The 13,453-nt window shown below is 38.2% G+C and overlaps 1 protein-coding gene across 1 annotated transcript in view; it reads right to left on the bottom strand.

Moving 5' to 3' along the window:
- Positions 1–9,477: 9,477 nt before the first annotated feature.
- dnah6 (dynein, axonemal, heavy chain 6) overlaps positions 9,478–13,453 on the bottom strand; it is a 159,677-nt gene continuing 155,701 nt past the window's right edge. The window contains exon 82 of the mRNA XM_061909242.1: positions 9,478–9,813. Within this exon, the coding sequence (XP_061765226.1) occupies positions 9,710–9,813 (104 nt within the window). The 3' untranslated portion in view covers positions 9,478–9,709. The remainder of the gene's footprint in view (positions 9,814–13,453) is intronic.

Genomic DNA, 13,453 nt, shown 5'->3' with positions numbered 1-13,453 from the left:
TATGGGTTAGAAATGATTTGCAAATCATTGTATATATACATATATATATATATATATATATATATATATGTGTATTTATATATGTGTATATATATGTGTATATATATATATGTATATATATATGTGTATATATATTCATATGTATATATATATATGTGTATATATATTTGTATATATATGTGTATATATATATCTGTATATATATATGTATATATATATATGTGTATATATATATGTCTATATATATACACACACACATATATATATATACAAATATATAAACATATACATATATACCACATATATATATATATATACATATATATATATATGTATATATACATATATATCCACACATATATATGTGTATATATATACATATATATATATATATATATATACATATACATATATATATATATATACATATATACATATATACACACACATATATATATATATATATATATATATATATATATATATATATATATATATGTGTGTTTTTTTTATTACAGTCCACAAAACAAGTCAACAGGGCAAATGCAAAAATAAAGGGGAATCAAAAACTAATACCAAAGAAATAGTCAGGAAAAACAAAACTGTCTGGAAGAGAAGCAAACAAGCAGGAAGGCAAAATATCCAACCAATCAACAAAGTCCACACACAAGTGATGAAGGACTAGACTTTTGGTGTCCACATGTACTAATCAACTAAAAGCTTCCTGCTGTCTCTAATCATCCACACCTGCAAACACTTCTAGAAACTCCGCCAAGTTTAAAAGTATAGGCATCTACAACAAATGGAAAAAAAATGAGGAAAAGTCCTAGACAGATGACAGGAGAAACCACATAACTGAGACACTGAGCAGCTAAATGGAATCTCAATCGCATGTGGAGGTAAGCAACGGGTGAGCAGCAAGCATTAACAGAATAAAATACATTTTACAGGGAAAAATTAATAGTTTTACATGCAGAAAAACAACGTGAAATATGAACATTCAACATCACTTTTATTTGAAATGAACACGCTTGATCAATTTTCTTTGTTCCCATAGAGCATTATTTTAGTTGTACTCAATGGAAAAAAACTACAGCTACTGTGGATTCTTTGTTCGGACATTACATTCCAAAAAGACTAGTTAGGCTGACCGAGGTTTGACTGTATATTAGTCATAGTAATAACGCCCGCATTACACATTTATCTCTGACCCCATGCATACTTTTCCAGCTGCATTGATGTATTTCATTCTATGGCGTTAAAGTGAGAATCTGTTTCTTTTGTAAATACATCAGTGGTAAGTCATTCATCTAGCTGACGTGATGAAAATGTTTCATTATATACAATGTTATGGAAAACCATTAAAAAAAAACCCCACCTCCAAATATTATTATTATTATCCTGGAGATGCTGGAAAAGCAAATACACAATATTTTCGCTTCGGAAAGTCAATTTGTTGGCATTATGTTTTGGGATTGTACCTTTCACATTTAAGTTTAGTAATACAGTACTAATTGTAGTTACTGGGAATGGATGCTGATACTCAAACGTACCAATTTTCAGTATGTTTGTGTGTGTTCATGTGTTAATAAATATTTATTTGTTTAATAACATAATATCTTTTTTTTATGTAACATTTAAAGGGGCAACATTTACACAGATGCCGAGAGGACACCAACGTTCCAATGCATTTTATACAGTATATGCCGCCTCATTACGTACGTACGTAACAAATGGAAGTACATGGTGTTGGAAGCTAATAACAGCAATTTGGATAGCTAGTGCTAGCTGTCATTAAATGTATATTTTATCATAACAACATGACTGCAAATTGTTCGTCGCTTCTCTTGAATTGTGTGGTTTTATGTGTGCATGCGCTCCTTGCTCGTACGTGTTGACAAGACCGGGTAAGGGACCACTGTAAACACCAATCATTTTACTCCGGACAGTCATTTTTGGATAATTGTCAGAGAAATGTGTTCCGTTAAACCATTAATGGTAACATAAGTTAGCTGGTGGTGTTCTTGTCATATTTGAAACATTTTTACTGTGAGGAAGTTGCGAACAGCACTTTTAAAGGGGAACATTATCACCAGACCTATGTAAGCGTCAATATATACCTTGATGTTGCAGAAAAAAAGACCATATGTTTTTTTTAACCGATTTCCAAACTCTAAAAGGGTGAATTTGGCGATTTAAACGTCTTTCAATTGATAGCCTGTCGGAGCGATGACCTTTCACCCGTGACGTCACATCGTGAAGCGACCCGCCATTTTCTCAAACACATTACACACACCAAGTCAAATCAGCTCTCTTATTTTCCGTTTTTTCGACTGTTTTGGAGACATCATGCCTCGTGGGTGTGTTGTCAGAGAGTGTAACAACACGATCAGAGACTGTTTCAAGTTGCAACAGTGGCCAAAAGATGCGGAAGTCCCTCGTTTGTTCTGCACACTGTACCGACGACAGCTATGCTACGACAGAGATTGCAAGAATGTGTGGATATCCTGCGACGCTCAAAGCAGATGCATTTCCAACGATAAAGTCAACAAAATCACAAAGGTGAGTTTTGTTGATGTTATTGACTTAAGTGGAGTGTGCTAATCAGACATATTTGGTCACGGCATGACTGCAAGCTAATCGATGCTAACATGCTATTTAGGCTAGCTGTATGTACATATTGCATCATTATGCCTCATTTGTAGCTATATTTGCATCCAGCCTTTTCCTCCACCCACATCTAATGCCAAACAAACACATACCAATCGATGGTTAGAAGGCGATCGCCGAATTCGTCCGCGCTTCCTCCCGTGCCGCTGTCTGTTGTGATATGGCTAAAAAGTTTCTGTTTCTTCTTTAATTTTGTTTTCGGTACCTGCCGCCACACTCCAACCATCCGTTTCAATACATATGTAATCCGTTGAATCGTTTACGGCGCTGAAATCCGAGTCTGAATCCGAGGTGATATCGCTATACCTTTCTGTGCCATCCGCCATGTTTGTATCTGTGTGGTCACACTGTGACGTCACAGGATAATGGAAGGGTGGATATAACGACTGTTAAAATCAGGCACTTTGAAGCCGTTTTTCGGGATATTGCGTGATGGGTAAAATTTTGAGAAAAACTTCGAAAAATAAAATAAGCCACTGGGAACTGATTTTTGCCTCTGAATACTGTTCAGGACGCTCACCTGCTTCTGGGCACTAATCAGAGAGCTACTTACTCCCGCTGTTTCCTACACTCAGTCTGGTTTCCAAATTTGCTTCTATGCAACAAGTTACGTTGTTGATTTACTTTTGGATTCATATGCTAAGCACCCTTTGTTCGCTATTCCGTTAGCTTTCTGTGCTTTTGGCACGCTGGTGCACTTTTGGTTTGTATCCCGCATGATTTACGGACATTAAATAATTTTCTTACCTGTACCTTGACTCCGGAGTTTTCCGTCTGCATCTCGGGAGAACCAGCCACGCATTAACATGCGACCCAACCATAACAGAGTTGTAACTCTGTAATGCTAACTGTGCTGTGCAGGCGTTATATCTTGATGTTTTACACTTTTGAGTATGATTTGCAAGTGTCCATTCATTTCAGTTTGTCCTAAGTGTGTTGTCTTAGTCAGGAAATAGACTGTGTACAATACTTTTTACACACAAGCTCTTTGATTGTAACGCAACTCTTTTTGTTATAATTTCCATAACCAAATTTGGATGTGTTGAAATCCCCAGGGAAAAGTGATAATGCTGTTTAGTAGCATATATATGACATATCCAATGAAGCATCCAGCTAGATTAGTTTGAAAACTAGAGCAATAATTTTTAGTGCTTTATATCAGGCATATTTGCTCTGTTGGCATGGGAAATTACAGCATTACTTAGTGACAGTCTTGTAAGAATATGCCTGTATGCTGGTCACGTGTTTTTATAACAATGGTTTGAAAATAAGATTATAATGGCTGGCATGTGAACACAATTTTAAGAGAAAAAAAATAAGAAAACCAAAAAATTTTTATCAGTGAAAAATCTAAAACCCCAAACCTGCAATTTGATGCATTTCAACACTTTATTTAACCTATACATTCATTCTCAAATCTGTTTTTTGGACACATACATGTCTCATCAATCAATCAATCAAATTTAATTTTTAAAGCGCTTTTCAGACATAAAAGAATTGCAACGACTAATATTCCCCATTCTCACACACATGGATGGAAACAGATACCAAACACAAACACACATGCACAACATCCACACATATGCAACTATATGGACACATGGTTGCATGTCTGAGTACAGAGGAGACATGTGAGTAAACACTATCACAGGAGCCATCTGCACCAGGAGGTCATCAGACCATGGCCACCAGGACGCTGACACAAAAGAGCCCCCACAAGCACGGCCGATAACCCCTGAGGCAGATGGCTCATCTGAGGTTCGTTGGACAATAAAAATAATAAAACTTGTAAAATAGTAAGAACCATGAAAAAAAAAATACAAATGTAATGATTATACAGTAAATAAATACAAACCCCGTTTCCATATGAGTTAGGAAATTGTGTTGGATGTAAATATAAACGGAATACAATGATTTGCAAATCATTTTCAACCCATATTCAATTGAATGCACCACAAATACAGGATATTTGATGTTGTGTTACATCACCTTTTCTTTTAACAACACTCAATAAACGTTTGGGAACTGAGGAAACTAATTGTTGAAGCTTTGAAGGTGGAATTCTTTCCCATTCATGTTTTATGTAGAGCTTCAGTCGTTCAACAGTCCGAGGTCTCCGCTGTCGTATTTTACACTTCATAATGCGCCACACATTTTCGATGGGAGACAGGTCTGGACTGTCTGGACGCACTCTTTTTTCACGAAGTCACGCTGTTGTAACACTTGTTTTGCTGAAATAAGCAGGGGCGTCCATGATAACGTTGATTGGATGACAACATGCGTTGCTCCAAAACCTGTATGTACCTTTCAGCATTAATGGTGCCTTCACAGATGTGTAAGTTACCCATGCCTTGGGCACTAATACACCCCCATACCATCACAGATGCTGGCTTTTGAACTTTGCGCCTATAACAATCCGGATGGTTATTTTCCTCTTTGTTCCGGAGGACACCACGTCAACAGTTTCCAAATATAATTTGAAATGTGGACTCGTCAGACCACAGAACACTTTTCCACTTTGCATCAGTCCATCTTAGGTGAGCTTGGGCCCAGCCAAGCCGGCGGCATTTCAGGATATTGTTGATAAATGGGTTTGGCTTTGCATAGTAGAGTTTTAACTTGCATTTACAGATGTAGCAACCAATTGTATTTACTGACAGTGGTTTAATGAAGTGTTCCTGAGCCCATGTGGTGACATCCTTTACACACTGATGTCGGTTTTTGATGCAGTACCGCCTGAGGGATCAAAAGTCTGTAATATCATCACTTACGTGCAGTGATTTCTCCAGATTCTCTGAACTTTTTGATGATTTTACGCACCGTAATGGTAAAATCCCTAAATTGCTTGCAATAGCTTGTTGAGAAATGTTGTTCTAAAACTGTTTGACGATTTGCTTACAACGTGGTGACCCTCACCCAATCCTTGTTTATTACTTAGCATTTCATGGAAGCTTCTTTTATACCCAATCATGGCACCCACCTGTTCCCAATTAGCCTGCACACCTGTAGGATGTTTCAAATAATTGTTTGATGAGCATTCGTCAACTTTATCAGTATTTAATGCCACCTCTCGCAACTTCTTTGTCACGTGTTGCTGACATCAAATTCTAAAGTTAATGATTATTTGCAAAAAAGAAATCAGTTTATTAGTTTGAACATCAAATATGTTGTTTTTGTAGCATATTCAATCAAATATGGGTTAAAAATTATTTGCAAATCATTGTATTCCGTTTATATTTACATCTAACAGAATTTCCCAACTCATATGAAAACGGGGTTTATAGAACTAAATACAATCTTGCATAACTAATGCCAATGCAGAGATTTTAAAACTGGTGTAATGTGAGCCTGCCTTCTGAATTTTGGAGTAATTGCAAAGGTGTAATAACCTTTTTAGGAAGACCATAAAGCAGGGCGTTACAGTAATCTATACAACTTGTAAGATAAGCATGCATTAGCGTCTCCGTGTAACACAGAATTTTTTGAGTTTTGTTAGTAGATAATTTTCGAACATTCTAACATGACTATCAATATTATGTAAGCTTCTATAAAATTCATGCAAGGAACTCAGAAAACGTTTTCCCATTTGGCAACTGTATCCTGTAACCACACATCCTCGGCTAATATACTTCCGGTGTTGTGACCTCTGTTTACATCCGTCACATCAAAAACTATATAATTTACCTGACTACAAATAAATAATTTTGAACAACAGCTCGTTTGGAAAAAAAATCTGTGTTTGGATTGTACCCATCCAAATATGATTAGCAGCAAAGTGGACCGTCGAAAACGTTGTAGCTGAGAGAGCGAACTGAGGCAACAACAAGTAAGCTAGCTAGATGGTGATATTTTCACGTGAAAATTATTGTTTAAAAACACGGATTTCTATGTTTTTGCGGACCTTTGATTACACATGCCTGTAACGGACATAAGTCAGTAAGTACTAAATTCAGTACCCATGCCTACTTGCAGTATGTTGGTATGCAGCAGGGTAATATTAACTTTTCCAGACATTGATTTTGACCTTTCAACCTGATATTCCTTTACTTGCTGCACAGTAAATTCTATGTCGTTCATGTCCATTTCAACATTTATCGTGCAAAAACAAACTGGCTTGCACTGAAAGACAATATTTGCTCTTTGAGAGATCTTCAAATAAGATTGGGAGAGTGGAGATGCGGAGAGCTTTTTCTATTTCACGCCGTGTCACATTGTAATCAGTGGGAAGCATCCTGCAAGCGGATTAGCGAGCTTATGTAACGCGTTTGTGTTCTCTTCCATGTCAGCTGCAGCTTTTAATGCAGTGACTTATTTTGCACCAAACCTTGTTTATACTTACTGGAACACAACAACAACTTGTAATCAACCTCGTATTTGCTCCCAAATCTATAAACGTCATAAATATTAGTACTTAAATTATTGCCTGACGGACTATTTGACAATTCATAGGTATCGCTCTATAGTCTAATACAGAGGTCGAGAACCGACAGATTCAGATATTTTTAGACACATTTACTAGGATAATTCTGGGAAACCCCTTATCATTCTATTGTCTTGCTAGTGTTTTAGTGAGTTTAATAGTACCTGATAGTTGGAGGTGTGTCTCCACGGGTGTCTTGACGCCAATGTCTCAGGGGAGTCGTCGGCAGCTGTATGGACGGCGCAAGCTCAGCTGATCTCCGGTAAGAAGCAATTTTTTACCACAATTTTCTCACCAAAACCTGCTGGTTGACATTCGGTCGGGATCCATGTTCGCTTGACCGCTCTGATCCATACTAAAGTTTCACCTCCGGGAATTTTAGACAAGAATCACTGTGTGTTTATGTGGCTAAAGGCTAAAGCTTCCCAACTCCATCTTTCTACTTTGACTTCTCAATTATTAATTGAACAAATTGCAAAAGATTCAGCAACACAGATCTCCAAAATACTGTGTAATTATGCCGTTAAAGCAGACACATTTTAGCTGTGTGTGTGCAGCGCTCATATTTCCTAACAGTCCATGAAGTCACGCGTCGACGTTATCATTACGCGACGTTTCTAACAAGAAACTCCTAGGAAATTTTAAATTGCAATTTAGTAAACTAAAAAGGCCGTATTGGCATGTGTTGCAATGTTAATATTTCATCATTGATATATAAACTATCAGACTGCTTGGTGGGTAGTAGTGGGTTTCAGTAGGCCTTTAACTCGCAGTATATTAAGGAATACGCATATGTCAAAATTCCTATTTCTGACAGACCATGCAAATGTCGACACACATACATACAGTAGGACAAAGGAGTCCTTTCTTTTCAGCATGAGCACCAATCTAAAACCCGTGCGTGTAACTGTGTCACTTTGCACATACTTTTCACACGTGCTTAATAAAATCCAAAATATTGCTCGCAAAACACTGTAGAGTTTTGGTAAACCACAATCCACGTGCTGTATAACATATTTGCATCTTCTTTTCCCAATGTGGGCTTTTTTGATGATCAGCGTAGACTGTATTTTGCATAATAATGAAGTCAGAGACGCAAAATGGATTGTATGTCTCATTCTGCTCATTTAATACACGTTTAGCACACACGTGTAGTAGATCGGCTTTGGTTGTGGTAAGAAGTTTGCATTGGTACATGCAATCTTTAGTAAATCAGGGACACAGTCTTAGAAGATCACCTGCGTTATACCCACTAGTAGTACACACTATTTTATACTTGGTACACATGATTTAGTGCTTGTTATTTGAGTCTTAGTAGATCAGACTTAAAGACACAATAACAATTTCATGGCACAGGTTATTCAAATATTTGTGTGTGGGGGTGCACTCACTGTCACATGATAGACAGTGACAGACCTTCAGTATACTGTTATGTTGCGATTATTTTTTATTTGATTCATTTGTCTTTTCTTTGTTGTTATTTGGTTTATTACCTGCTTACCATGCTTCTGTTATTGCAAACAGATCCTGCATTTTGCTTTCAGGTCACAGTGTTGCAAAGTAGTAACACAATGCGTAAGTTAGGCATTGTTTTGCGTGATTAAGGTTGGCTCTGATTGGTGGGTCTGTTGTGCCAGGTCAGCTAGAAAACATCACAGGGGGCTTTGATCAGCAGACCACGTGTAATAAGTCACACACCTGACCCCCACACCTACACACACACACACAAATGTTTCTGGCCACATGACACTATATTTAGAAAAATATTTTTAGTTGTTTTTTTTAGAAGTAATTAATTATTTATATAATTGTTATTGAATACATAATTGTATGAAGTAAGGGGAAATTTGACATATTTATGATTATATTTAGGTGAATATTGAGGGGTTGTATAATTATGAAAAATTACAGTCTTGCTATTTTGTATTAAAATTGTCCTTGTGTTGCAAGCAAAAAAATAAATACATAAAACAGCGCCAACTAATTTTTTTTGCGGGGGGAGGGGGGTAAGCATATTTTAAGGATGCCTAAACAATGCTTAAAAACAATCTGTGATGCAAAAACAATAAAATAAAACTAAAGTACCTACAATTTATTGACAGACTTAATTTAAAGTCAGTTTTAATGTCATGACCTGAAGGTTTAAGCAAAAATGTTTTGGCATTTAAAGTGAAAAACCGGAGAGATTTTTTTTTTTCTGAGGTTGAATGCAGAAAGGAAGTCGTGAGAGATGTGTAAGTTTTGACACTAAAAGGTGAATTTTAAAATGTTTTTAACAAAAAATGTCGAATCCAACAAACTGCTTGTATTGACACGTTTGATTTAAAAGATTTTACTAATGCCGACTGATAACATCAGCAATACTCACAAGACTGTGAGAGAATGGCTTCAAGATGCTTTACAGTATATATGTTATGTAGCATAACTTGACAGATGTGTGCAGATGTTGCGACATATTTCAGTCTGTGCTGTGACAACTCATCACGTATTCAAGTGATGATATGATAATATATCTTCACATGTTTTTGACTCAAACTGTTCCTTGACGATTAGTTCATTCAAAATATGAAAACATGCTTTCAAGTCACTTACTAGTGATTATAGTTTTTGAAAATCCACTCAGTCGTCCAACTGACACAACAGAGCAGAAGCTTTGGAGATCCAGTAGTCGCTGGGACGGTTTGATGGAAGCAAAACCGTCACAACAAAATTTGTGGAGTGTCCTGAGGGAGACAATTATAATAAATAACTCGTCATACAATTCTTACATGAAAATATATACATTCATGATGGAAATACAATGAACTCTAATTTATCGCTGGTAATTGGTTCCAGACACAACCGCAATAAATGAATTTCCGCTGAGGAGGAATTATTCAATGTAAATTGTCATTGCAAGAGCACAAAATACCTATTTAATACCTTATAAATATATTTTTCAACATTAATGATGCCCTCTTTGGTCTTATTGAGTAGCCATTACCACCGTAGTTTTGATATATTAACTTGATCTAGCTGTTTTTATGCTTGACAATAATTAATTGTAGGGCCTAAATGTTTTAGAATATTTAAAAAAAAAAACAACCTACAAAAACACAAAGCAATCAGCAACGTAACAAGTACATGACACACACACACGCACACACACACACACACACACATTTTATATATTTATATATATATATATATATATATATATATATATATATATATATATATATATATATATATATATGAGGCTTGAACTTAGACTTCCTTTTATTGTTATTCAAATTTGAACTTTGCAGTACAAATAAGAACAACATTTTGTTGCATTAGCTCATGGTAGTGCAGAATAAAAGGAGCAATAAGGTGCAGATATAAATAAATAGATTATTGTACAGGTAAATATATTGCCCTTTTTCACATGGATTCATGTTTATGGATGTACTGTATGTCATATTGTCTTTATATTCTTTTTACGATCTCCTGGATAGGAGGAAGAGGAGTCCTGATGATCTTTTCCGCTGTCCTCACCACTCTCTGGAGAGACTTCCAGTCTGAGGCACTGCAGGCTCCAGTCCAGACAGAGATGCTGTTGGTCGATAGGCTCTCTATAGTGCCTCTGTAGAATGTGGTGAGAACAGGGGGAGCTGTGCTCTTTTCATCCGACGTACAAAGTGCATGTGCTGCTGAGCTCTTTTTACAAGAGCTCTGGTGTGTAGGGACCATGTCACATTATCAGTTATCTGTACCCCAAACAACTTGGTGGTGTTAACCATCTCCACCGCTCTGCCGTTGATGAAGAGTGGAGCGTGGCTGGACTGGTGCTTCCTGAAGTCGACGATCTTCTTGGTCTTGTCGACGTTCAGGACCAGGTTGTTGGTTCTGCACCAGTCAACCAGATGTTTCACCTCCTCCCTGTAGTCCATGTCATCGTTGTCACGGATGAGGCCCACTACTGTTGTGTCGTCTGCATACTTCACAATGTGGTTAGTAGTGGACCTGGCGCAGCAGCCATGGGTCATCAATGTGAACAGCAGCAAACTCAGGACGCAGCCATAGGGGGAGCCGGTGCTCAGGGAGATGGCACTGGAGGTGTTGTCGCAAACTCTCACAGATTGGGGTCTGTCTGTGAGGAAGTCAAGAAGCCAGTTGCATAAGGGGGTACCGAATCCAAGGGGGGCCAGTTTGCTCAAGTGCTGCGGGATGATGGTATTGAACGCAGAGCTCCAGAAAGATGTTGAAGAGAATGGGAGGGAGAAGGCATACTTGGCGCATTCCAATTGTTGTCCTGAACCAGTCTCCGATAGGGCGGTTGTGGAGAACTGCGCTGGTAGCTTTACCTCCCGGCTTGGCACTCAGCATTAAGGGTTGGAATTGGCGGTTAAATCACCATAAATGATTCCCGGGCGCAGCACCGCTGCTGCTCACTGCTCCCCTCACCTCCCAGGGGGTGATCAAGAATAATTTTGCCGCATCCAGTATGTGTGTGACAATCATTGGTACTTTAACTTTAACTTTATTGTACAGATGTTGAATGAATCTGACAAGGTTAGGACTAATGTTATATTTCCTCATTGTTGCCCAGAGTGCAGCATGCAATACTCGGAAAAAGGCTTTCTTGAAGTTAAAGTATTCACATTGTACTGTATATAAACATTTTATATGTATAAAGGTTGATTGGCAACATTAAATTGACCCTAGTGTGTGAATGTGAGTGTGAATGCTGTCTGTCTATCTGTGTTGGCCCTGCGGTGAGGTGGCGACTTGTCCAGGGTGTTCCGCCATCCACCTGATTGTAACTGAGACAGTGAGATAGGCACCAGCGCCCCCCACAACCCCGAAGGGAATAAGCGCTAGAAATGGATATATATATATGTGTGTATATATATATATATATATATATATATATATATATATATATATACACACATGTATATGTATATATATACACAAATATATATATACAGTCAAGAAAATAAGTATTTGAACACCCTGCTATTTTGCAAGTTCTCCCACTTAGAAATCATGGAGGGGTCTGACATTTTCATGGTAGGTGCATGTCCACTGTATGAGAGATAACCTAAAAAGAAAAATCCAGAAATTAAAATGTATGATTTTTTAACAATTTATTTGTGTGATACAGCTGAAAATAAGTATTTGAACACCTGTCCATCAGCTAGAATTCTGACCCTCAAATACCTGTTAGTCCGCCTTTAAAAGTCCTCCTCCCCTCCACTGTATTATCCTGAATCAGATGCACCTGTGTGAGGTCGTTAGCTGCATGAAGACACCTGTCCACCCCATACAATCAGTAAGACCCATACATTCAGCATGGCTAAGAGGAAAGAGCTGTCCAAAGACACCAGAGACAATATTGTACAACTCCACAAGGATGGAAAGGGCTCTGGAGAAATTGCCAAGCAGCTTGGTGAAAAAAGGTCCACTGTTGGAGCAATTATTAGAAAATGGAAGAAGCTAAATATGACGGTCAATCTCAATCTAAGTGGAGCCCCATGCAAGATATCACCTGGTGGGGTCTCAATGATGCTAAGAAAGGTGCGGAATCAGCCCAGGACTACACAGCAGGACATGGTCAGTGACCTGAAAAGAGCTGGGACCACTGTTTCCATGGTCACTGTTGGCCAGTTTGCGCCTACGGCCCCTCCGACCACCGCCTATCATTCATTCATCATTCATTCACCAGTGTGAGTGGCACCGGGGACAAGGGTGAAGTGTCCTGCACAAGGACATAACAGCAGCAATTTGGATGTCAATAGGCGGGGAGCGAACCTGCAACCCTCAGGTTTCTGGCACTACGCCATGCCGCCCTACATACACTAAGACGTCATGGTTTGAAACCATGCATGGCACGAAAGGTTCCCCTGCTTAATCCAGCACATGTTAAGGCCCGTCTTAAGTTAGCCGTTTGCCAAAGAGCATTTGGATGATCCAGAGGAGTCGTGGAAGAAAGTTTTGTTGACCGATGAGACCAAAATTTACCTTGTTGGTCATAATTCCACGATGTGTTTTTGGAGGAAGAAAATTGATGCGTACCATCCCAAGAACACCATCCCTACTGTGAAGCATGGGGGTGGTAGCATCATGCTTTGGGGTTATTTTTCTGCTCATGGGACAGGACGACTGTACTGTATTAAGGAGAGAATGACTGCAGCCATGTATTGTGAGATTTTGGCCAAAAACCTCCTTCTCTCAGCCAGATCATTGAAGATGAGTCGTGGCTGGATCTTCCATAATGACAATGACCCAAAGCACACAGCCAGGAAAACCAAGAAGTGGCTTCGTAAGAACCATTCAAGGCTCTGGAGCGGCCTAGCCAGTCTCCAGACCTAAATCCAATTGAAAATCTTTGGAGGGAGC

Source organism: Nerophis ophidion, linkage group LG01, assembly GCF_033978795.1.
Source record: "Nerophis ophidion isolate RoL-2023_Sa linkage group LG01, RoL_Noph_v1.0, whole genome shotgun sequence".
Taxonomy (NCBI): domain Eukaryota; kingdom Metazoa; phylum Chordata; class Actinopteri; order Syngnathiformes; family Syngnathidae; genus Nerophis; species Nerophis ophidion.
This window is presented reverse-complemented; position numbering and strand designations above follow the sequence as displayed.